A 24,775-nucleotide genomic window follows, 5' to 3' on the forward strand; every position below is an offset into this window, starting at 1 on the left:
CACAGAGGGAAGTGGAGAAAGGTAGTTAAACAACTAACATGGTGGTTCTAATACAAAAAAGAAGCTAGTTTACATTTTTTCAATTGTCCTTTTAAAAATTCATGAAGGTTTGTCAAGAGACAGAGAATTGTCAAGGAGAAATTGTAAAATAATCTTTCTAGGGGTGGTTCCAGTTTGAGAATTAGAACATCCAAATTTCAGAGTAAAACTTTCACCTGTTTATAAAGCTCATCTGAGGACACCAGTCTTTGCATTTTATTACTGCTCATATCTTATTAGCTAAACAGACAGAATCTATTTTAATCACAACAACTGCTAAAATAACTTTGAACTTGTTTTCTCTATTCAAGCCAGTGAAAACCACAAAAGCTTATGAAAGTTGACTTGTTCTTAATTTTTAGCTGATTATGAGGCCTACATAAAATCGCAACAAGAAATGATGTACCAAACTCAGGTGACTGCATATGTACAGGAACCTAAAGTGGCTGAGGTAGCCCCAGCTATTTCATATGGTGATTTTGAAAAAGAGTATGAAAAAGAACAAGCCTTAATTAGGAAGAAAATGGCAAAAGATACAGTGGTGGTCAGAACTTTTGTAGAAGATGAGGTAAGTCTACCGTAACTCTAGACTTGCTTTGTACAATGACAGAAGCTGTTGGAATCTTGGTTATCTGACTCACAGATATAATGGTCCTGCTTTTGTGTATAGGAATTCCACATTTCTTCTTTTGAAGAAAGACTTATCAAGGAAATTGAACTCAGAATTATTAAGACCACCTTAGATGAACTCCTCGAGGAAGATGGAGAGATGATGATGGTTGATATTTCTGAATCTGAAGCTATTGAAGCAGGATTTGATTTAAGACTAAAGAATTACAGAACCTTTGAAGGAACAGGAGTTACTTTCCATTGCAAGATGACTGGATATCCATTGCCCAAGGTGTGTCAAACATGCATGACATTTATTTATATAAAAATCCCCCTGGTGCTCTACTTGAAAACTCCCTTAATAGCTAATTCCTGGGAAACTCCTTAGTCATTCTACATAGGTAGAAGACAGCAAGTCTCAAAAGGAATTCAGTATTTTGTTTAGATATCAAGCTGAATTTTCGTTTTGTCCCTTAATACAACAGTGTTAGATTGGCTAGCCAGTTCAGAAGTAGGTTAGATTTTACAGTTAAATAGGGTTTGCTTTTGAGCGTCTCCAGGTTAGCACACAGAAGTTGGGAGCACAGTAGCAATCTTGGCCATATTATCTTGCTCTCCATCAAAACGGGCTTTATTTGTAGTTCTAGCTGTAGAATATTGAGACTCATGTTTCAGGCTACTGCCAAAACATGTTACTTTAGCCTTACTTATTTCAAGTAAAAATATTAATCTTAGCACCTGAATGTAGGCTCTGATGATGCCTCAGCTGAAAAATAGGGAATTAGCCATGTGTTGTACGCATGGGTCAATACTAGATGTTTGTCTTTAGGAGACCTCACTTCGTGTTCGACTGTTTCTTTCCATACAGATTGCGTGGTACAAAGATGGTAAGCGCATTAGGCATGGCGAGCACTACCACATGGAAGTTCTGCAAGATGGCAGTGCCAGTCTGCGTTTACCTGTTGTTTTACCTGAAGATGAAGGAATTTATACCGTCTTTGCCAGTAATGTGAAAGGAAATGCCATTTGCTCAGCAAAGCTCTATGTTGAGCCAGTTGCACCTACTGCAACTCCAGGTTATATGCCAGCACCAGAAGTTATGAGAAGATATAGGTAGGTACAAAGTAACGTGTAAGTTATGAGATTTCAGTGTGCTGCAATAAAGATTGTCCAGCAAAAACTCATTACAGAGCAGCTAAACAGCTTAGGTTATTGGAGCTTGCATACCTCCAGAGAACTTCTAAATGCTGTTGTCATGGCTTAAATAGATTTATGTGCCAGCTCTTTGCCTGTTAAACTCTTTAAAATGCTAAAGACAAGAGTTGAACACTATTTATCAAGGTGGCCCACTGCTCTATGTCATTATCAAGCACATCTATCTTTTCTTTTCCTTCCAGGTCCATTTCTCCACGCTCTCCAAGCCGATCTCCTGCCCGCAGTTCTCCTTCTCGTTCTCCTGGCCGCAGATTGGAAGAAACCGATGAAGGACAACTAGAGAGGCTGTATAAGCCAGTTTTTGTGCTGAAACCTACATCATTTAAATGTTCACAGGGGCAGACAGCAAGATTTGACTTAAAAGTTGTTGGCAGACCTATGCCAGAGACGTACTGGTTCCATAATGGTATATCAGTCTCATTTTCACCAACGAATAATCTTGAAAAATAATCTTATGAGCATTTTACATCTTGTTGGCACACTGTTTTGAGTGCAACGTTTTTTTGTTCATATATATCCACAGGTCAACAAGTGGTTAATGATTATACTCACAAAATAGTGATTAAAGAAGATGGCACCCAGTCATTGATCATTGTTCCTGCTATGCCTGATGATTCTGGTGAATGGGCTGTAATTGCACAGAATAGGGCAGGCAAAGCTTCGGTCTCAATGACACTGACTGTGGAAGGTATCTAATTTACACTCCTATTTTTAGGAGGCTGCTGACTGTTTCATATTAAAAGCCATAGTTATGTCATTTCTTTTTGTGATAACTTTCCATTGCTCTTTCAGCTAAGGAAGACCTAATCAGACCACACTTCGTGGAAAGGCTGAAGAATGTTAGTGTGAAGGAGGGTTCTAGACTGGAAATGGCAGTGAAAGCTACTGGTAACCCTAATCCTGACATTGTATGGCTGAAGAATAGTGACATCATTGTACCTCATAAATACCCCAAAATAAAGTAAGCAGTTTTTTTAAGTAGTAAAGAAGTTAATAATCATAGTCTTGCAATGTAGTAAGTGCCTTCTAGTGTTTGCTGAATACCCCTTCTTCCACAGAAGGGGCACACTGAGGGCTTAGTCCAATGGCTACTGAAACCAGAAACAGCTTCTGCATTGCAGCAAAGCTAAGAAATGCAAAATATCTTACAGGACTCGATCCATTTTTTCCAGTTTGTTTGTGCATTTGTGTATCCTTTATATTGTGCAAATCTGATGCTTTTATGACACTTTTTTTTATCACTGGTTGAATGCCTAAAACAGGAGGATCCTGATGTGTTTGGTCCTTGGGCACTGTACTCATAAACATAAACAATATGTCAAATTCCTGCAGAGATTTGCCTTCAAAGGCTTTGACCTTATGGTGGACAAAGGCAACATTTTTTTAAAAATCCTTTTAATATTTCAGGATTGAAGGAACAAAAGGAGCAGCTGCCCTTAAAATTGAATCTACTGCCAGGCAGGATGCCGCATGGTATACTGCTACTGCTATCAATAAAGCTGGACGTGACACAACTCGGTGCAAAGTAAATGTTGAAGTCGAACATGCAGAACCTGAACCAGAAAGGAAATTAATCATTCCAAAAGGAACTTATAAAGCCAAGGAAATTGCAGCACCAGAGTTAGAGCCTCTCCATTTGCGTTATGGTCAAGAGCAGTGGGAAGAAGGGGACCTTTATGACAAAGAAAAGCAACAGAAACCATTTTTTAAGAAGAAGCTCACATCGTTAAGGCTCAAGCAATTTGGACCAGCACACTTTGAGTGCAGGCTTACACCAATTGGTGACCCAACCATGGTGGTGGAGTGGCTGCACGACGGCAAACCCTTGGAAGCAGCCAACAGACTCCGCATGATCAACGAGTTTGGGTACTGTAGCCTGGACTATGGAGTAGCCTATTCCAGAGATAGTGGAGTGATCACTTGCAGGGCAACTAACAAATATGGCACAGACCATACATCTGCTACTTTGATTGTGAAGGATGAAAAAAGCCTTGTGGAAGAATCCCAGTTGCCAGAAGGCAGGAGGGGACTGCAGCGAATTGAAGAGTTGGAGAGAATGGCTCATGAGGGAGCTCTTCCTGCAGTTGCAGTGGACCAAAAGGAAAAACAAAAACCAGAAATTGTTTTGGTTCCTGAGCCTGCAAGAGTCCTGGAAGGTGAAACAGCACGATTCCGCTGCCGTGTGACTGGCTATCCTCTGCCCAAGGTCAACTGGTACCTCAATGGACAGCTCATCCGCAAGAGCAAAAGGTTTAGACTCCGTTATGATGGGATCTACTACCTGGATATTGTAGACTGCAAATCATATGACACAGGAGAGGTGAAAGTCACTGCAGAGAATCCAGAAGGCTTTATTGAACACAAAGTGAGACTTGAGATCCAGCAGAGGGAAGACTTCAGATCTGTACTGCGTCGGGCTCCTGAGCCAAAGCATGAACCTGTAGTGACAGAGCCTGGAAAACTTCTTTTCGAGGTACAAAAGGTAGACAAACCTGCTGACACAACAACCAAAGAGGTGGTGAAACTGAAAAGGGCTGAAAGAATCAGTCACGAAAAGCTCTCAGAGGAATCTGAAGAGCTGCGTAGTAAATTCAAGCGTAGGACAGAAGAGGGCTATTACGAAGCCATCACTGCTGTGGAACTTAAATCTCGCAAAAAAGATGAGTCATATGAAGAAATGTTAAAAAAGACAAAAGAAGAACTTCTTCACTGGACCAAAGAGATCCCAGAGGAAGAAAAGAAACCGCTTCCTCCTGAAGGCAAAGTCACCATTCCAACATTCAAACCAGAGAAGGTTGAGCTTAGTCCAAGCATGGAGGCTCCAAAGATATTTGAACGAATTCAAAGTCAGACTGTAGCCCAGGGGACAGATGCCCATTTCCGTGTGAGAGTAGTAGGGAAACCAGATCCTGAGTGCCAGTGGTTCAGAAATGGTGTGCAGATTGAAAGGACTGATCGTGTGTATTGGTACTGGCCTGAAGATAATGTTTGTGAACTGGTCATCAGAGATGTGACTTCTGATGATTCTGCCAGCATCATGGTGAAAGCAGTCAATATAGCTGGTGAAACTTCCAGTCATGCTTTCCTGTTAGTACAAGGTAATTTAAATTCTCTTACTTTATCCTGCTGTATATCATAGTGTGTTAGTCGTTATGGCCAGTGCATGGCTGATTCACTCAATATTGTTTTGCAGCCAAGCAGTTGATTAGTTTCACCCAAAAATTACAAGATGTTGTTGCTAAAGAGAGAGATTCCATGGCAACGTTTGAATGTGAGACATCAGAACCCTTCGTCAAAGTAAAATGGTTTAAGGATGGAAATGAGATTCATTCTGGAGACAAATACAGGATGCACTCCGACAGAAAGGCTCATTTTCTTTCCGTACTAGTGATTGAAATGTCTGATGCTGCTGACTACAGCTGTGCACTAGTAGAAGATGATTCTGTAAAAACTACTGCAAAGCTTACTGTTGAAGGTGAGAACCACACAGCTTAGTACCATGCAGTCCTTCTAAAGTGAAATCTGCTTCAGGAAGAAATAAAATATGAACTATTAAGTTGTCATCTTGGACATTATTGTATATTAGACTGGAGAAATGTTCAGATTGCTGTCATAGTCTCTGAATCAAGCATGAAAGTTTGGAAATACATTTTTGTAAAATGGTTACATTATATATATGTGTGTTTATTTCTTTAGGCCCAGCTTCATAAGAAATGCTGTCATCAGGAGTATTTAATCAAGCTCATTTGTGAATGTAATTATTTTTGCCTGTAGGTGCTATGGTTGAGTTTATTAAAGAACTCGAGGATGTTGAAGTCCCAGAATCTTTCTCAGGTGAACTTGAATGTGAGGTTTTTCCAGAAGACCTAGAGGGGAAATGGTATCATGGAGATGTTGAACTCTCTTCTAATCATAAATATGTGATTGCATCCCGCCGTGGTCGCCAAATCCTCACTATTAAAGATGTTAATAAAGATGATCAAGGAGAGTACAGCTTCATTGTTGATGGGAAAAGGACTCGCTGCAAACTGAAGATGAAACGTAAGTATTTCTAATACTTACATTACTTGTACGACATAGATGATCTGTATTATGTATGCCAATATTTGACATTGTCCTGTTTATCTGTTTTGAAGATTAATTAACTTCATTTTATTCCACAGCTCGTCCCATGGTTATTCTTCAGGGACTTACTGATCAAAAAGTCTGTGAGGGAGATATTGTACAACTTGAAGTTAAAGTCTCTCTAGAAAATGTGGAAGGAGTCTGGATGAAAGATGATCATGAAATTCAATCCAGTGATCGTATTCACATTGTACTGGATAAACAGTCGCACATGTTATTGATTGAAGATGCAACAAAGGAAGATAGTGGAACTTACTCTTTTAGTGTTCCTGGTCTTGGACTTTCAACCACTGGACAGGTCACTGTGTACAGTAAGTCCTTATCATGATCTTGAAGGTGTGGTTGATTTTTCAGTCTTTTAGTACTACTTCTTCTGGGTCTTCTTAGGCTTAGGTTTTTTCATGATGAATATTTTTGTAAATTGACAGGTGTGGACATAGTAGTGCCTCTAAAAGATGTTCACGTAGTTGAAGGAACAAAAGCTATCCTTGAATGCAAAGTTTCAGCTCCTGATGTGTCTTCCTCCAAATGGTACCTAAATGATCATCAGATAAAGCCTGATGAACGTGTACAAGCTGTGTGTAAAGGCACTAAACAGAGGCTAGTGCTTACCAGAACCCATGCATCAGATGAAGGACATTACAAGCTAATGGTTGGCAAAGTTGAAACAAGTTGCAATGTCACAATTGAAAGTAGGTGTTCTTTAAGATGCACAGTTCTTTCTGAAACGGTTTCTTTAGATACTTAACCGTGAAAGCAGCTATTATATTTGTAATGTGCTCTTTTTTACAGAAATTCAGATTATCAGAGGTCTTCATGACATCACCTGCACCGAAACACAGAATGTATCCTTTGAGGTTGAGCTCTCCCATTCAGGAATTGATGTAGTTTGGCATTTCAAAGGACAAGAGATCAAGGCTGGTCCTAAGTATAAAATTGAAGCACGTGGCAAAATATATAAATTGACAGTGGTGAAAATGATGAAAGATGATGAAGGGGAATATGTATTTTATGCTGGAGAGAAGAAAACATCTGGGAAGCTTATAGTAGCAGGTTAGTAGGCTTAAAGTCCAAGATTCTTGTTTCACTGTGATTTAAAAAAACAATATAGTGTATATTATAAATGTATCAATTGTGCTGTTTCAGCACTTTCTTTGCTTTTGTTTTATCTTGTTTTATCTTTCTTTTAAGTTCTGTTTGCTCTTCCCCTTATCTGTTCTGTGAGCTGTATAATTTGAATTCAGCAAAGCCTTTAAGCAGGTGCTTATATGTTTTACTGAATCAGAGCCATATTGTGAAGCGCTGTAGCATACTTCTGATGTTGTTAATGAAAGAAAGAAGGTTTTTGTTCTTGAATGTTCATATATCTGTATAAATGTTCACTATATCTGGCAATAAAGATAATAAATGAGAATAACTAAGGACAGAAGTAAGAAACATCTTTTTGTCATGTTCAAGTCACATTCTGTTCTCAATTTTTCACAGAACTCAAAATGAAGTCTAGGGACATGCTGAAAATTAGGGCAAAGAGTTCTACCTAGCACCTGCTTTTCACCTGGTTACATTTCTGTATAGGGGAAAGAGAAATAGCAACACAACACGTTTTTGCTTCCCAACAGGTGGTGCCATTTCGAAGCCTCTCACTGACCTGACTGTGGCTGAGTCCCAGAGAGCTGTTTTTGAATGTGAGGTGGCAAATCCTGAATCAGACGGCCAGTGGCTAAAAAATGGTAAACCATTACCTATGACAGATCACTACTGTACTGAATCAGATGGTGTAAAGAGGAGGCTCAATATCCCTGCCACAAAACTGGATGATGTGGGTGAATATAGCTATGAAGTAGCAAGCTCAAAGACATCTGCTAAACTGAAGGTTGAAGGTCAGTATGTTTTGTGACTAACTCATATCTTGAAGACTCAGTCCAACATCACTCACTGAGTCTTGGATCAGGCCCTAAGATGCAAACAAGTTTTACTTCATTATTTAAAAATCTTCTTATATTATGACACACTTTCTGAGGTTGCAAATGTTGCCTGCATTTTGGAGTCTCCATATTTTGAATTTAGCTGATATTTTAATAAAAGCATATTTTGTTTAAGGTACTGGCAGGTAGATAGACAGTGTTCACCAGTTGTGTAGTAAATATTTCAAATAAAGAAAAATTGTTTCTCGTGGATACTACAAGGAAGTATTCTTTTTTGTATTCCAAGCACACCACTGGACTTTCGGTGGTAACCATATAAATCAATATATGCATACTAGATCTTAAAACAAAGCACCGTGATTAAATTTTTAAAAAATTGTCATATGTACTGTAATGTTTAATCTTGGTATATTTTTTCCAAACTTTTTTTTAACTTTTTTTTCCTAGCTGTTAAGATAAAGAAGACACTGAAGAACTTGACTGTGACAGAAACACAGGAGGCAGTTTTTAGTGTAGAACTGACCCACCCTGATGTGAAGGGAGCTCTATGGATTAAAAATGGTGTTGAACTTGAATCAAGTGACAAATACGAGATTTCAGTGAAAGGAACTGTTCACACACTGAAAATCAAACACTGTGTTGTCACTGATGAGTCTGTTTATAGCTTTAAGCTTGGAAAGATAGGGGCAAATGCCAGACTTCATGTGGAAAGTAAGTTGATCTGTTTTGAATATTTGCTTTAATGTGTGATTTAAAATTCAAATTGAACACATTGCTGAATTCTGGTAACTTTCTTCCTTAAGCTGTCAAGATCATCAAAAAGCCAAAGGATGTGACTGCTCTGGAAAACGCTGTTGTCTCTTTTGAAATGAGTGTATCCCATGATACTGTACCAGTCCGATGGTTCCATAAAAATGTTGAGCTTAAACAAAGTGATAAATACAAGATGATCTCTCAAAGAAAAGTTCACAAGCTGATGCTGCATAACATATCTCCTGCTGATGCTGGGGAATACACAGCTCTTGTTGGGCAACTTGAGTGCAAAGCCAAACTGTTTGTAGAAAGTAAGTATTTCATGCCACACTGAGTCGTATAGAACAACTTGACCTGACACTTCATAGTCTGTTTTCCTTGTTTTTGCAGTCTGACACCCATACTGACTTAAAAAAAAAATCCTTTCTTTTTCTTTTTTTCCCCCCATAGCCATACACATCACAAAGACCATGAAAAATATTGAGATCCCTGAGACCAAAACTGCCTCTTTTGAATGTGAAGTTTCTCATTTCAATGTACCTGCTGTCTGGTTGAAAAATGGTGTGGAGATTGAAATGAGTGAGAAGTTCAAAATAGTGGTCCAAGGGAAACTCCACCAGCTCAATATCATGAACACAAGCAGTGAAGATTCTGCAGAATATACATTTGTCTGTGGAAATGACAGAGTCAGTGCAACTCTGACAGTAAAACGTATGTGAAAATGAACTTAACAAAAGCATTTTACGGTTACCAGTAATAGATTTTACGTAAATACGTGTACTTGATGCAATTCAGACGAAGCCAGCACTACTGTAGAAGTATTTTCAAATTAAACTGCCTAAATTCCATTTTTAAAAGAAATCTAGAATCTGTGAATTTGAAAGCCCGATCTTGAATCTTTCTATTTTTGGCTAATGTCCTTAAACACCAAGTCACCATAGGGGACAAAATTTGGATTCCTATGTCATTCAGAAGTTTTGGAAAATGTGATTATAGCATGGATTTTGGACATAGAGACTCAGGCTTTGGTGCTAATGTTGCCAAAAATCAGAATCTATCTTAGTGAATTTTAAACATCTGAGTTCCCGTTAAGGTGTGTTTAAAACAAACAAAATAAAACGAAAACCACAAATTATGTCCATTTCTTTACTTTTAGCCATCCTGATTACCTCTATGCTAAAAGACATCAATGCTGAAGAGAAAGATACAATAACATTTGAAGTTACTGTTAACTATGAAGGTATCTCATATAAGTGGCTAAAGAATGGGATAGAAATAAAATCGACTGATAAATGTCAGATACGAACAAAGAAGCTCACGCACTCCCTCTCCATAAGGAATGTGCATTTTGGCGATGCTGCAGAATACAGCTTTGTTGCTGGGAAAGCAGCTTCATCAGCCACTTTATACGTGGAAGGTATTTATTGTCTTAATTTATATATCTAGTGACCTCTGTGTCTTCAATAAGAGCATGGCACTCATACCACTTTTTTTTTTTCCTAGCTCGTCACATTGAATTTAGGAAACATATTAAAGACATTAAAGTTGTGGAAAAGAAGAGGGCTATTTTTGAATGTGAGATTTCAGAACCTGACATTCAAGTCCAGTGGATGAAGGATGGACAAGAACTCCAGATTGGTGACAGGTAAGTGATTGTTTCTGCACCATATTAAATTTTTTTACATATTTACCCCCAGGAAATAACTTGCTCACTTTTCTTTCTGATATTCTCAGGATGAAAATTCAGCGGGAGAAATATGTCCATCGCCTTATCATTCCTTCCACAAGAATGTCTGATGCTGGTCAGTACACTGTAGTAGCAGGTGGAAACACATCCAGTGCCAATTTGATAGTGGAAGGTCGTGACATTCGTATCAGAAGTGCCCGTAAAGATGTTCAGGTATAGCATATACAGAGAAATAAATATTTCATAACTTTATCACTCTCACTCAAAGAACGGTTCAAAGGAAGTGCATGAGTCCTAGACAGGGTCTCCTTCTAGGAGAGCTTACTGTAATGGGGGAGCATCTATAATAACAGATGCTATTTGTAATATTTTTTTCTACTTGTTCAAAGGTCATTGAGAGACAAAGAGCTGAAATTGAATTTGAAGTCAATGAAGATGACATTGAAGCCCAGTGGTACAAGGATGGTATTGAGATCAACTTCCAGTATGAGGAAAGATACAATTATGTGGTGGAAAGGAGAGTTCATCGGATGAGCATCCTTGAAACCACTTACTCTGATGCTGGGGAGTATACTTTTGTAGCAGGACGGAATAGGAGCTCCATTGTTCTCTATGTGAATGGTATGTGTGTCCATAAACAATGCTTTAACTGCATTATCCTGTGATTTTCTGATCTCTGAATTCTAAGAGCGAAAACCAAAGAAAAAATCCAAAAAGAATCATATCTCTGGAAAACTGCCACAATCCATGGGTGTTTCTTGTTCATTCGTTCTCCTGAAATAGCCAGCTAGCTGATGAAAATGCTATAGCATTTCCCCATCCATATATGTTTCGATCAGGAAATTCTCAAGACTAAACAAACTAATTCATACATGTGGACAAATATGCCTTGCCAATTGTCAACCTAACAATTCTTGGAGATACTTAACCTGAAAACCCTTATACCAACACAGCTACTTCTGTTAAGGCAGTTGTTCCTTGGTTGTTCCACTACCATCAAGGAGAAGGGTGGATTTCTCATGACCAGACAAGAATGGGCAGAATAAGATTTTTAAAAACATCTTTTTGCTAATATTTTTGAAGTCTTGGTAGATACCAACAAAGATCTCTCTTTCTCTCTCTCTTTTTCTCACTCTCTTTCTCACCCTCCCCCCCCCCCCACCAAATTTGCAGCTCCAGAGCCACCCCAGATTATCCAGGAGCTACAGCCAACCACCGTGGAGTCTGGTAAACCTGCCCGTTTCTGTGCTATCATATCAGGCAAACCACAGCCCAAAATTTCCTGGTACAAAGATGATCAGCAACTTTCTCCAGGCTTCAAGTGCAAATTTCTCCATGATGCACAAGAATATACTCTATTGCTGATTGAGACTTTCCCTGAAGATGCAGCAGTGTACACCTGTGAAGCAAAAAATGACTATGGAGTTGCTACAACTTCAGCTTCGCTTTCAGTGGAAAGTGAGTTTTCTGTGCTCATAACAATGGCTGTGAAATTGCACTGTCAACATTTTGCTGTGTGTGCTCTTTTTCATGAATTAACAATGATTTCTTTGTCTTATCCTTTAGTCCCAGAAGTGGTTTCTCCTGAGCTAGAAGTGCCAGTGTATCCACCGGCTGTCCTAATTCCACTTCGTGATGCTGTTACATCCGAGGGACAGTCTGCTCGTTTTCAGTGCAGAGTTACAGGGACAGGTGGGTTTAATGACATCCTGTACATCTTTTCGTCTCAGAATTTTTCCTCTTGAACTCAGAACAAATGAAATAGTGTATGTGCTGAAATCAGTCTTTCCTTAAAGGTACAGTTATTTCATATACTCACAGAGCAAAATGTTAGCTCAATAGCTCACTGCCAACTAGCAGTTAAGCAAGTCATATATCAAAGATACCAGCAAATAGGGAGCTTATAAATTGTCCTAAACATTAAGCATTTTTCAAAAGAAGATCTAGCACGTCTATTTCAAAAAATGTTTCTTTGGAAACCTTCTCAGCGTTTCAAATACTAAGTGAAGCTGGAAAACTATGTCAGTGCAGGAATATGCAGAGTTTCAAAACATGGAGTATCATGCTGGGAAAAGCATTATCCTGTTAAATCAACATGAAAAATGACGAAGTTTCTGATATCACCTAGTGTCACAGCAATTAATTAATGAAACAGGCCAAAGTAGTACCTCAGCTTTTGCTCTAAAATCCTTATCATTCCTCAGTATTTTGTATTACTCTGCAAACAGTAAACTATTTTTTGAATTGTCATTTAATTTTTTTCCTTGCATGAAAAGGATATCTAAGTTGTCTGCTCATTGTCTTTTTAAGTGTAGAGTTTCCTTAAATAGGTTTGCCAGTTCTAGTTAAATAGAATAAGGTCCTTCAACTTAAATAATTCTCTCCAAGTTAAAATGAAACCAAACTTCCTTTTCTCACTTCAACAGATGATCTTGAGTATGAATAGTAATAAAATATTCGTATGGTAAACATAAGATACATAATGCGGAATAAGATCCAGTTCCAATCCCAAAGAATTTACAATTATGTAAAGATAACTCCAACTTTAAAAATAATCCTGAGTTATAGCTGTATAAAATTCTGCATGAAACAGGTAGTGCACACACATACACACATACGCAAATTTATATATATATGCAAATATATATATATGCATTTCTGTCACTTAAATTCAGACTTCCTTTTTTAAAAAAAAGCTTAAAAATAAGTCTTTTTCTTGTTTAGAAATGGTGGAAAAACTCAGAAAATTTATAGCAATCTGCCCTCTGTTACAGCTATGCAAAGCACGCTGGTGTAATATTTGCTTACAAGAACTATATTTGTGTGTATATTGAAGCTACATTTATGCACAGAGCATGAACAGTCTTCCTTATTGGTCCTCTTTCTTGAATACTGTACCCTAAACCATTTGCATACTTCTTACTTGTGCTATGAACAACTTTTATATTATCCTGGGTAATACACTATTGAAAAAAGTTGTTTAACTGTACACACTATGCAGCTGGCTATTGAAAACACTGCATCTTTATTCCAATGACAGCAAAAGCATGCTATTTATGTAAGAACATTTGATTCATGATGTACTCCAGTGCCAGGTGGAGAGGCAGGGTAAAAGTCTGCTCCAGTCCCAAAGTCCGCTTCTTACCCAACTTTAACTTGACCCTAAACAAGTCAAGTAACAACATTTTACCTGCGAACAGGACAAAGGTCTAAAGACCAGATCTTTCTAGAAAAGCAAGAGGTGTAAAACTTGTAATACTTGCAATAGAAGGAGGCAAGGTACTGTCCTTCGCAGCAAAATAATATTCTATTTAAATTTCTTGAAACTGTTTGGGTCAATCTCATGATTTTGTAGCCTGATTAAAAAACTGGCAATTGTAGCAGAATCCATTTTTTAAAATAAGACTTTCTCTGATTTTGTCTGTATTTTAAAATTTTTACTTTAAGAAGTGAAAAGGAAAAACGATTTTTGCTCAGGATTGTAGCAGCACCGGAATCAGTGTCCCTATGCAAATATTGTCAATCTGGAAATCAAAACTAAAAGCAACAAGTAGGCCATTTTCCATTAGTTATACATTATAACAGAAATACAAGGCATATTCAAACTCAAAAAAGATATTTGAGATGAAAGATTTCTGCTTGATGTATATGTAAAAGTAGTGTTTACATACTGACCTAATATCATACCTTACACACTTTTTTCTTCTTTATGTTGCTTAAGCAGATATAAAAGTCTCTTGGTATAGCAAAGACAGAGAGATCAAGCCATCACGTTTCTTTAGAATGACTCAGTTTGAAGACACTTACCAGCTGGAGATTGCAGAAGCTTATCCAGAAGATGAAGGAATCTATACCTTTGCAGCTAGTAATTCTGTAGGCCAAGTGACAAGCACTGCTACCTTGAAGTTAGAAGGTACAGCGTGCAGTTAAAGAAGAAATCTCATTTAGGCTGTGTTCCCATACTAATCTTAATATACATTGATACTTATATGTGAGTCATTGTCTGTCACATTGTTGTCTTTTAACTCAGCTAATTGCTACCATTTACAATGTTCACAGTATACATTCATGTCTCCAAAATATAGGCAAGGCACAGGAAAATTTGTTTCACAATTTTTCAGTGTTCCATGTACTTCACCTTCATTCTCTCCTTCACTTTCACTTCATTCTCTCTAGTATTAGAATCTGTCATGCACAAACATGGTAGGAACCCTCTTTCTAACAGGAATGCATTAAACAGAGTTGCATTGCTTGCAAGTTCTTTGATTTGATTGTGAGGGGAACCTAGTAATAGTTTTAGTCTATATAGGTTATGTTGAAAGTGTTGAAAACATGTTAAATAAAGGTGTGAACCAGCCTTGGGTAGCTGAAAAGAAATAATTTATATTCATAAGAATTGTTAAACCATTAACAAAACTTTTAGAACAGAAATATTGACTGGAAAATTTGATATTTAAATTTTAAATTGTTCTTAATGTTACTTAACCATAAATATTTCCTTTGTTTTCTTTTTGTAACAGATTTTATAAATGATGAATTAGAATTATTCGTGCTGTTAAGTAGTAAGTTAGAAAAAAATCTTAAATGAGAGAGAAAATTAATAGTAGTATAGGGTAAGAAATTAAAAGTTGGCATGCTTCTTTTCAGGATTTAAAAAGGTTGAAGAAGTTACATCAGAGTCCCATTGGCATGTTTCTTCATCTATTTCACTTAAGGAGGAGTCTGTTGGCCAAAGGCCCACCTTTTTCCAGCCTATTTCAAGCTGCAGGGTATGCAGCGGGGAAACAGCCAGATTTCAAGCTAGAGTCTCTGGCATGCCCAAACCAGAAATACAGTGGTTTCATAATCAACGGCTAATGTTGCCAACAAAAGACATAGTTTTCCACTTTGATGAGTCTACAAGCACAGCTATACTGATAATAGTAGATGCTTTCTTAGAGCATGCTGGTCAATACTCTTGCAAGGCAAGAAATAGTGCTGGAGAAACAACTTGTACAGCTACACTTACAGTGACTACGGAAGGTAAAGCCCCATTTTTACTTCAAAGGGATTCAGTTTGCTATATACCACACTTTCACACTGTTACTAATGTTCCTCTTACCTCATTTCACACCTTTTCTTTAATAGTTAATGTTAGTAGTACTAGTTGTAACCAAGTCACTCCCATTTCTTCCATTTAAACTGCAATATGTTTGGAGATTTGCAAATTTGTATTTTGATATAGCTCAGAAAATGGAATCAGTGTGCTGAAGGAGTACAGACTCTTAAAACCAGGATTTAAGTGATGGTTACAGCATTGACTGAGGTACTCTGCACTATCCTGTTGATAAAAAGGAAAATACCTCCTTAAAAAGTGCTGTAGCAGGTTATCCAGTACTGGATCGGAGAACTTCAGTGAAAGAAGAGACAGACATCAACTGTGTATCAATCAACTGCATGACTAGATTAGGCATCACTTGTCATTCATATATTCTTTGTGTCAAGAGCATAGTGCATCTGGCATGCTGAGTTTTCAAATGAAGATATTTCATTTTCATCCTCCATGCTGTATGATATTGTTCAGAGCATGGCCCAGTAAAGTTCTTTAGATACTAATATTATTGTTATTTTTTGTTACTTGATTACACAGTGCAAGCCCTAGATAGGCAAAGTTCTGGGAAAGATGTAAAAGAGTCTATCCGGTCGCAGGCAATATCAGAACTTCATGTTCCTCCTTTCACAAAGGACATTAAATCCTATCAAAAAGAATGTAAATCGGTGCAACAACCATCACAGGAATTGGGTATACAGGTTTTTGAAAGCCTATCAGAAAGTTCGGCCATGAAAGTTGAAGCAAAAAATGAAGAAACAGAAGCCATGCAAGCAATGATCCTTTCCCATACATCTCAGAGGATGTCTATGGCCACTGCTCAGGAAATGAAGGATGCACCTCCAAAGATTCTCCTGCAGCTCAGAGACCTAACTGTGAAATGTGGTGACACTGCTCAGTTCATATGTGCCTTAGAAAATGAAATTTTCTCCAAATGTCTTTGGGCCCACGGAGGTGAAAGGATAGAAGTATCTGAAAATTTGAAGATATCACAAAATGGAAGTGTCCTGCTGCTCACAATTGTAAATGCTCAGATGACAGATCAAGGACTGTACAGCTGTACTGTATATAATCATCACGGAGAGACAACAACTGCTGCAGTACTAACCATCAAAGGTGGTTATCTGACTTTTAACATTACGACTTACCATTTTCAACTTCATTATCGCTACTCCAGCTCACTTATATTTCCCTTATTGTAGTATTTAATTGAGAAAGCTCTAGTCATAATGATTTGGGGTTTTTTGCCTACATTTAGAGCTCTATTCTTAAGTGACATGTGCAGCACCAGGAAGGTAGTATTGTAACTTGCTTGGATGGTCTGTCATGTTTCTTTCAAGCAAGCCACGGCTGTATAAGGCTTTTTATTCCTTGTGTCTTTTATGATGTGCAGTAAAGCAAAACATAAAGCAAAACAGAATATAGGAATTTTTGCATTTTGAGATGATTCCTGAAGCTGGAGTTTAAGGAAGATAGTAATGTCAGATAAATGATGCTGTTGTTCAGGTACCTGATCATTCCAATTTGTATGGGGCCAACCTCTTTTCCATTTATCAGGCAGTTAATATAGGCAACATACCTGAAAGTATTAATAGGTACAAGTTTTGTCTCTTTCCAATAATGTATTACTGAGTTGTCTTCTACCGTTTATTTCCTCTGAAGTGCAGGTATTTGTTTTTGCTAAGACTCCTTCCCCTTCTACCTGACATCAAAGTATTAAAATGTTGGTAGTGTTACCACTTGTAGCAATGATTTTGGACTGCAGGTCATGATGTTCTTTGGTAGTGAAGACCCAAAAGTGCATTGTCACCACAGTTTTGCTGAACCCAAAGGAATCAAGTGCAGAAGAATACGATGAATAATGAGGAAGCTGCTGACCTTGTGTCATTGATTTGGCACTTTCGTATCAAAGTTTGTCTCTTCACTACTAAGTTTTGGGTTATGCTCCCTTTGCATAATTTTCTGCTGCTATCTTCTATGTTCAGAGGAAGAGGATTCAATTAAAACCAAAGATATGCTTGCATTAGCTCTTATGGACTGAGTCTTGGTCCCTTAGGTTTAACTGGGAACTAGACTTAACGCAGCATGAATAGAGCTCTTAAATGTGTAATCATTTGGATATTTAATAACCTTATTTTAGCACTAATATCCTGGAAATTCTTTTCAGTACTAATTAATGGCCTTTTTTCCCCCGAATATAAGGATATTTTTTATTCCTGCAAACCATCTGACCTAATCCTTTTCCTAACTTTATTCTTGCCTAGCTAAAGAAGCACAAGCCAAAGCAGTAACAAAAATTACCCTTGAATCAGATACTAAAAGCTTTAAAGCAGCCAAAGAGTGTCAGTTTAAGACATCTGAAGTTAAGCAAGAATCTTCCAAGAAAACTTCCAGCTTGTTTGTATCTACATCCCGAAAAACACATGAAACTGAGAAACAAAGGAACAGAGTCTACTATCCTGATGTTGTGCCCTGTGAAGATATCACAGAAACTGATGCCGAAGCACCGGAGTTTCTTGAAACTCTGCCTTCAGAAACCACAGTAAAGGAAGGAGATGATGTGTTACTCTTTTGTATAATGAAGGGCGTGCCTACACCTTGCGTGATCTGGCTGTGCAATCAGCTAATAATTGAGGAATCTGCATTATGTTCTTTAAAGCACGATGGGCCACTGTGCAGTTTAAGATTATTAAAAGTTGGTCAGAACCACAGGGGTATATACAAGTGCAGAATAGTTAATTCTGCAGGACAAGCCGAGTGCAGCACCCATCTGAGAGTGACAGGTTGGCAACTGCATGTTCCTTCCAAGTATCAGTTCCTCTTGCATAGCATCATTGCATTCAAGTACGTTCATTCCCTGGGAGATGATAAAGAACGAGAAGCATCTAATTAGTCTGTGGATTGCTGAATGTTTTCCTCAGGCATTTAAAGGCATGATAAAGGCATGTTACATTAGAAATCTTCCCCCACCCTGCAAAAAGGAAAGCAAAACTTGTAGAAAAGCGTACATTGCAAACAAATTTGAAAGCATCCAGTTACTTTGTTCTCAAAATTTATCAAGCATTTGAGTTGTTTGGCATGCTTTTATGTATATGTATGTGTGAATTTCTGTGTCATTGCAACAGAGACTGAATGTTCTTACTTCATAATGAGTTTACTGGCGTGTTTAGCAATTAAGCTGAAAAATCTTTGTATTTTTATTCTAGCTCCTGAAAAAATTATTCATGAGAAGCTAGAGGAAGAGATTGAACTGGCAGTGAAAGGTACAGTCACTGATAATGTTACACTGAAAGAGATCATTAGTACCAGTAATTGTAACATTGTGAAGGTCTTTTATTTGCTTACATATAATATCTGATGGGGAAAGTACAAAATACTTTAAAACATAATGAAATATGCTGCATGTTTGTTTTGATATGCAAAGGGTTACCTGCATTATAAGGTTATTTAAGTTTTAAAATATGTTTAAAACTTTAAATTTATAGTTTTGCAGCCATATTCTTAACTTCTACTTCATGCTTTGCAGCTGTTCACAAAGCTTTTATTTCTTCAATTTCCTTTTGAATGCATGGAATAGTTTACTTCAGAAGGAAGTTATAAAAATCTTAATGATATGATTTTAAAATAAGCTAGCAACCTAACATTAATCAATTCAGTGGTCACAGTTGGATGGAGAGGGTATATTAGAAAGCATTTGTTGTTTAGGATATGTGAAAGCTTACACATTCTCATTGATTCCTTGCACTTTATTTATATACATTAATTTATCATTATACATCTCTTACCCTGGCTTGCAGATAGCATATGTGATCCATGTTGCTTGCTTTTTTCTCTGTGTATAACACTGTGAAGTTAGTGGCTGTATTAGTTCGAATAAACGCCTTCTCATTTCATGTTAGCTAATTACTTACTTTTTTTGTATATCTTTCAAAATATTTTTTCTCAATTGTTTGAACATTTAATCCACAACCAGAAGGGTAAGAAAGGGCGTTTATTCTACTGTCTGCAAGTCAGGTAAGATTTTCTTCTTTGCCACCCAAAGACACATACAGCTTTTCCGGTCAGAAAAACATATATGCAGAGGAATGTGTTATTTTGAAATTCATTTTTGCTTGTTCAAGAAGAAATTTCCACAGTCTGAAGAAAGAACAGACAACGAACGATTTTCGTGTCAATCTTTAAAACAGAGCAAGGCTTTGCGTTTATTCGAACAAATATGGTGAGTGAATTACTTTTTTTTCCTGGGTGTGTGATGAAATCTGTTGCATGCCCATTATTTAATTCAATATACTGCTATTTCATTTTTTTTAGTGAGATGGTGGGACGAGTGGGGTATGGTGTAACTCAGTGTCCTTCTTTTGCAGAGCAGCACAGTGAGGCGAACCTCGAGGGACCCAGGGAAGCAGCAGTGTTGGCTTGCCCCCAGAACCGCAAACCCACCTTCACTCAGGGCCTCAAGTGTAGGTCTGTCTTGGAGGGAGACCCCGCACTCTTCCAGTGCAAGCTGGTGGCATGCCCGCCGCCCCACATGGCCTGGTTTCACAACAACCGGCCTGTCCACCAGGACTGCCGCAAGGTGATCCGCACTGAGAGTGAGGAGCACGTGCATTGTGCCAGCCTGGAGGTGCGGGATGTGCGGGAGCGTGATGCTGGCAGCTATAGGGTATTTGCGATTAATAGCGAGGGCTCAGCTGAGTCCACCGCCTCGCTGCTGGTGGCACACAGTGGGGAGCAGCAGGACTTGGGCCTGGCAGGGAAAGCAGAGGGGATGCGGGAGAGCTGGGAGTGTCTGCTGCAGCAGCGGCAGGAGGACCGACTGCGAGTGGTGCTCCGCTGCACTGGCTCACCCTTTGACAAGGGACAGGAGGCTGAGCAGCTACTGCGGGACCTCTCCCCAGCCCGGGGCATGGTGCGGACCATCCGGTTCCAGAGGCTACCACCGGTGGGGCCTCGCCGCCTGGGGCTGATGTGCAGCAGGGAGCACAGTGGCATGGTAGTGGATGGTGAGGAGTTGCTGGATGAGGAGATCCGCAGGAAGCTGCAGCGGCTGCGGGAGGCAAAGAGGGCAGCACTGGAAAAGAAGAGGGAATCCCTCACCTCCTTGCCTGTGGGGGGCCCTCCTAGGGAGCCTAGCTGGGCTGAGGTGCCTAGTGCAGCAGATAGCTCGGAGCCCCTGGAGGTGCAGGCAGTGGTGGGGCTCAGTGAGCCTGAGGCAGAGGGGGGCAGGCAGAAAGCACCAGATAGGCTCCTGAAGCCTTGCCCTCCCCTCTTCGTCCAGGAGGTCAAGCCTCAGGAGGGCACTGAGGGGCAGAGCTGTGCCTTCTCCTGCCTCTTCCATGGCTGCCCACAGCCCACAGTCACTTGGTACAACAACTCTGAGCCTGTGGGTCGCATCCAGGGCACCACCATCCACACCACAGAGTGCTGCTCCACACTCAGTTTCCCAGCCCTGCTCCCACAGCATAGTGGCACTGTCACCTGCGTGATCTTCAACCCCCTGGGCACAGCCAGCACTTCAGCCACACTACGTGTAAGGCGGCAGCCGCTGGTCCACGAGACTGCGGAGAAGGAGGAGCAAGAGAAGGTGGAGAAGGAGGAGGAGGAAGATGTCAGCCTGGCCTTCGCAGCAGAGCAGGAGCTGCTGAGTGCTGCTCCAGACACAGACCTGCTGTCACTGCCTGTGGAAATCAAAATCATTGCCCCCACTCCAACACCAGAGCAAGACACTGAGATGAGAGAGACCACGCAGCCCCCTCCAGACCAGGCTTCCCCTGCTGTAAAGCACAAGTTCAAATTTTCCTTTGATGTGGGAAATGAGCCACCTCAAATAGTGGCAGAAGCCCCGACACACATCCATTGCCATGAAGGAGAGGCAGTGGTGCTGCAGTGTGCGGTGTCTGGGAAGCCCCCACCATCTGTGGTCTGGTCCCTGAATGGCCAGAGCTTGTCTGCCAGTGAGAGGCTTAGGTTTGAGGAAGGCGAAGATGGTACACACTGCTTACATATCCAAGGGGTCTCTGTCCTGGATGCCGGGCTGTATTGTTGCATGGCTGAGAATGTGGTGGGAAGAGCACAGACTGCCTCCGAGCTATCAGTGCAGCCCAGTGCACCCAGGTTGTATAGCAAGGATGCAGGTACCAAGGGAGTGCCCACCATGGAGCATGCCATGCACTTCCAAGGCCTCAGCACAGTTGTACAGGAGGAAGAAAAGCAGATCACATGCTCCAAAGAGCAAGAAGTCCTCCTTCCCTGCTCCCTGCAGCTGTCTCTACCTCCTGGTGAGCACTCAGAAGAGGAACGCCCATACATCAAGCATAGTGAGATGGAGGAAAATATGGTGCTGGATACCATGGAGGTTTGTGCAAGGCAGGAGATAGGTTATGCAGAGGAGAATGTAGGGGATGCAGATGGTATTTCTGAGATGAGGCAGCACAGCAAAAAAGCAGTCCCTGAGGAGCACAGCTTTGGAATTGGTGCTAATGACCTGTACCACATCATGTCCAGGGAAGAGAATGAACTGGTGGCCAAGGACTCAGGCCACTTTTCAGAGGAGCTGGAGCCTGAAGGGGACAGGGTAGGACTGCCTACAGACACTCTGCCCTGGGACATGTTGGAGTCACCATCTGTGGAAATGGAAGGTCAAACACCTGTCTCTGAGCAGACTACTCTGGAACAGGAGTGCAAGGATCCACAGTTTTTCATTCCTGTACCTCCGGTGGTACAAGAGGAGAGCAATTGCGGCTACATTGTGGAGACGAATGCCCCTGCCTGGGGGACTATGCCTACTGATGCACGTCCTGTAGCACAGCCAAGTGCGTCCCACCTGCATGATGTTACAAGCACACACACAAAGGAGCAGTTTGTCTTTTATGACTTCTGTGCAGAAGAGCAGCACAAAGAACAGGCCAAGGAGCAAGAGAGATCAGTGGATATTGAACAGGACGTTGAGGCTGATGATTCTGTCCATAAGGAAGAAATGCCAATGGCTGGGGATGATGGGTCAGTGGATATTGAACAGGACGTTGAGGCTGATGATTCTGTCCATAAGGAAGAAATGCCAATGGCTGGGGATGATGGGTCAGTGGATATTGAACAGGACGTTGAGGCTGATGATTCTGTCCATAAGGAAGAAATGCCAATGGCTGGGGATGATGGGTCAGTGGATATTGAACAGGACGTTGAGGCTGATGATTCTGTCCATAAGGAAGAAATGCCAATGGCTGGGGATGATGGGTCAGTGGATATTGAACAGGACGTTGAGGCTGATGATTCTGTCCATAAGGAAGAAATGCCAATGGCTGGGGATGATGGGTCAGTGGATATTGAACAGGACGTTGAGGCTGATGATTCTGTCCATAAGGAAGAAATGCCAATGGCTGGGGATGATGGGTCAGTGGATATTGAACAGGACGTTGAGGCTGATGATTCTGTCCATAAGGAAGAAATGCCAATGGCTGGGGATGCTGGGTCAGTGGATATTGAACAGGACGTTGGGGCTGATGATTCTGTCCATAAGGAAGAAATGCCAATGGCTGGGGATGCTGGGTCAGTGGATATTGAACAGGACGTTGGGGCTGATGATTCTGTCCATAAGGAAGAAATGCCAATGGCTGGGGATGATGGGTCAGTGGATATTGAACAGGACGTTGAGGCTGATGATTCTGTCCATAAGGAAGAAATGCCAATGGCTGGGGATGCTGGGTCAGTGGATATTGAACAGGACGTTGAGGCTGATGATTCTGTCCATAAGGAAGAAATGCCAATGGCTGGGGATGCTGGGTCAGTGGATATTGAACAGGACGTTGGGGCTGATGATTCTGTCCATAAGGAAGAAATGCCAGATGCTGGGGATGCTGGGTCAGTGGATATTGAACAGGACGTTGAGGCTGATGATTCTGTCCATAAGGAAGAAATGCCAATGGCTGGGGATGCTGGGTCAGTGGATATTGAACAGGACGTTGAGGCTGATGATTCTGTCCATAAGGAAGAAATGCCAATGGCTGGGGATGCTGGGTCAGTGGATATTGAACAGGACGTTGAGGCTGATGATTCTGTCCATAAGGAAGAAATGCCAGATGCTAGGCATGCTGGACACTGGGAAATACACAGTGATGAACAAACACTGCAAGAAACAGAGCCTGATACAGGCAACTCTTCCCTGGATCTAATACTTACTCCTCCTAGCGTAGAAAACACAGGTGAGGATTTTCCTGAGGAAGTTCAGGTTCTGCCAGAAAAGGTGCATTTTGAAGAGCAGCTGCTGCCATCCAAGACTGATATGGCCAGTATCATAATTGATCTGAAGAAATTTGTGGAGCCTCTTCCGACTGAAGAGACTGTGGACACAGCACCAGCACAAACCCCTACGGCTCTGGAGAGCATGGAGGAGGGAATGAATGGTCTCATCTCTCCTGTGCACAAACATGACATCCTTGTGGAAGAAATATCTCTGAATGAAGAGCTACGTCAGAGCTACAGTATGCAGCTGGAGGGGGCCAATGCCCAGAAAGAGGCACAGCCAACAGAAATCAGAACTGTTGATTTGCAAATCCCTAAAGGGGATCTCACCAACATCGTGCTATCTGCTGAAAAGAGTCCATCTGCAGCAGGAATTTATGAGCCAGAGGCACGTGTCTGCAAGGAGGAATCACTTGAGGGACAAATTCATACTTTTCTGGCAGAGCCCACAGCAGATATCCAAAGGCTAGTGCAAGAAACACACGTGTGGGAGGGTGGCGAGAGACTGGAGATGGCAGACTCTCAAAGTGACAGCTTTATCATTGACTTGAAAAAAGCTGCGTATGAAAAAAAACTCCAGGCTGGGCATCAGGCAGAGGAGAAGGAAGGTCCAGAAATACAAAAGTTATTTGAGAAAGGAATGAGCAGCTCCACCTTTGAGAAGGAGACCACAGTTTTCCCTGAGAGGGTGCCTAGGGACACCCAGCAGGAACCAAACACTGCCAAGGGTTTTTCGTTGGGGCGACTCCTATTTGGTTTAATAACTAATGATCCTGTGGCACAGAAGGAGGAACGGAAGGAGTCTGGGGGCAAGAAGAGGACTCCCGCTGAGGAAGCTGCTGAGAGTAGCCTGGATGATGAAGGACTGTGGGAAGAAGTTTCTGCAAGTCCAGAGCCCAGCACTGTTCAAGCCTCAGAGTCAGAGCCTAACTTCTCCTTGGCCAAGTATTTAAGGTCAACAGGGTTGCAGGAAACTTCAGGAGTCAAAGAGGCAGCTCAGAAGGGGCAGCGAGAGATCATCACTTCCCTGGAGGTGGAGGAGGTTACCTTCAGCACGGTTTACGACTATTACAACAACCAGCAGGAGCTGGCTCG

At 40.7% G+C, this 24,775-nt stretch overlaps 1 protein-coding gene across 1 annotated transcript in view; it reads left to right on the top strand.

Annotated features, from left to right (window-relative positions):
* The window catches only part of TTN (titin), a 243,634-nt gene that overhangs the window by 19,267 nt on the left and 199,592 nt on the right, over positions 1–24,775 (top strand). The window contains 24 exon segments of the mRNA XM_068949560.1: positions 402–607; positions 710–940; positions 1,517–1,761; positions 2,046–2,269; positions 2,387–2,551; positions 2,656–2,824; positions 3,271–4,961; positions 5,057–5,338; positions 5,638–5,904; positions 6,027–6,299; positions 6,417–6,680; positions 6,781–7,041; positions 7,608–7,868; positions 8,361–8,624; positions 8,717–8,977; positions 9,117–9,377; positions 9,823–10,083; positions 10,170–10,311; positions 10,401–10,566; positions 10,743–10,974; positions 11,527–11,811; positions 11,920–12,045; positions 14,078–14,266; positions 18,649–18,705. Of these exon segments, the coding sequence (XP_068805661.1) occupies positions 402–607; positions 710–940; positions 1,517–1,761; positions 2,046–2,269; positions 2,387–2,551; positions 2,656–2,824; positions 3,271–4,961; positions 5,057–5,338; positions 5,638–5,904; positions 6,027–6,299; positions 6,417–6,680; positions 6,781–7,041; positions 7,608–7,868; positions 8,361–8,624; positions 8,717–8,977; positions 9,117–9,377; positions 9,823–10,083; positions 10,170–10,311; positions 10,401–10,566; positions 10,743–10,974; positions 11,527–11,811; positions 11,920–12,045; positions 14,078–14,266; positions 18,649–18,705 (6,783 nt within the window).

This window comes from Struthio camelus, chromosome 6, assembly GCF_040807025.1.
Source record: "Struthio camelus isolate bStrCam1 chromosome 6, bStrCam1.hap1, whole genome shotgun sequence".
In the NCBI taxonomy this organism is placed as follows: Eukaryota; Metazoa; Chordata; class Aves; order Struthioniformes; family Struthionidae; genus Struthio; species Struthio camelus.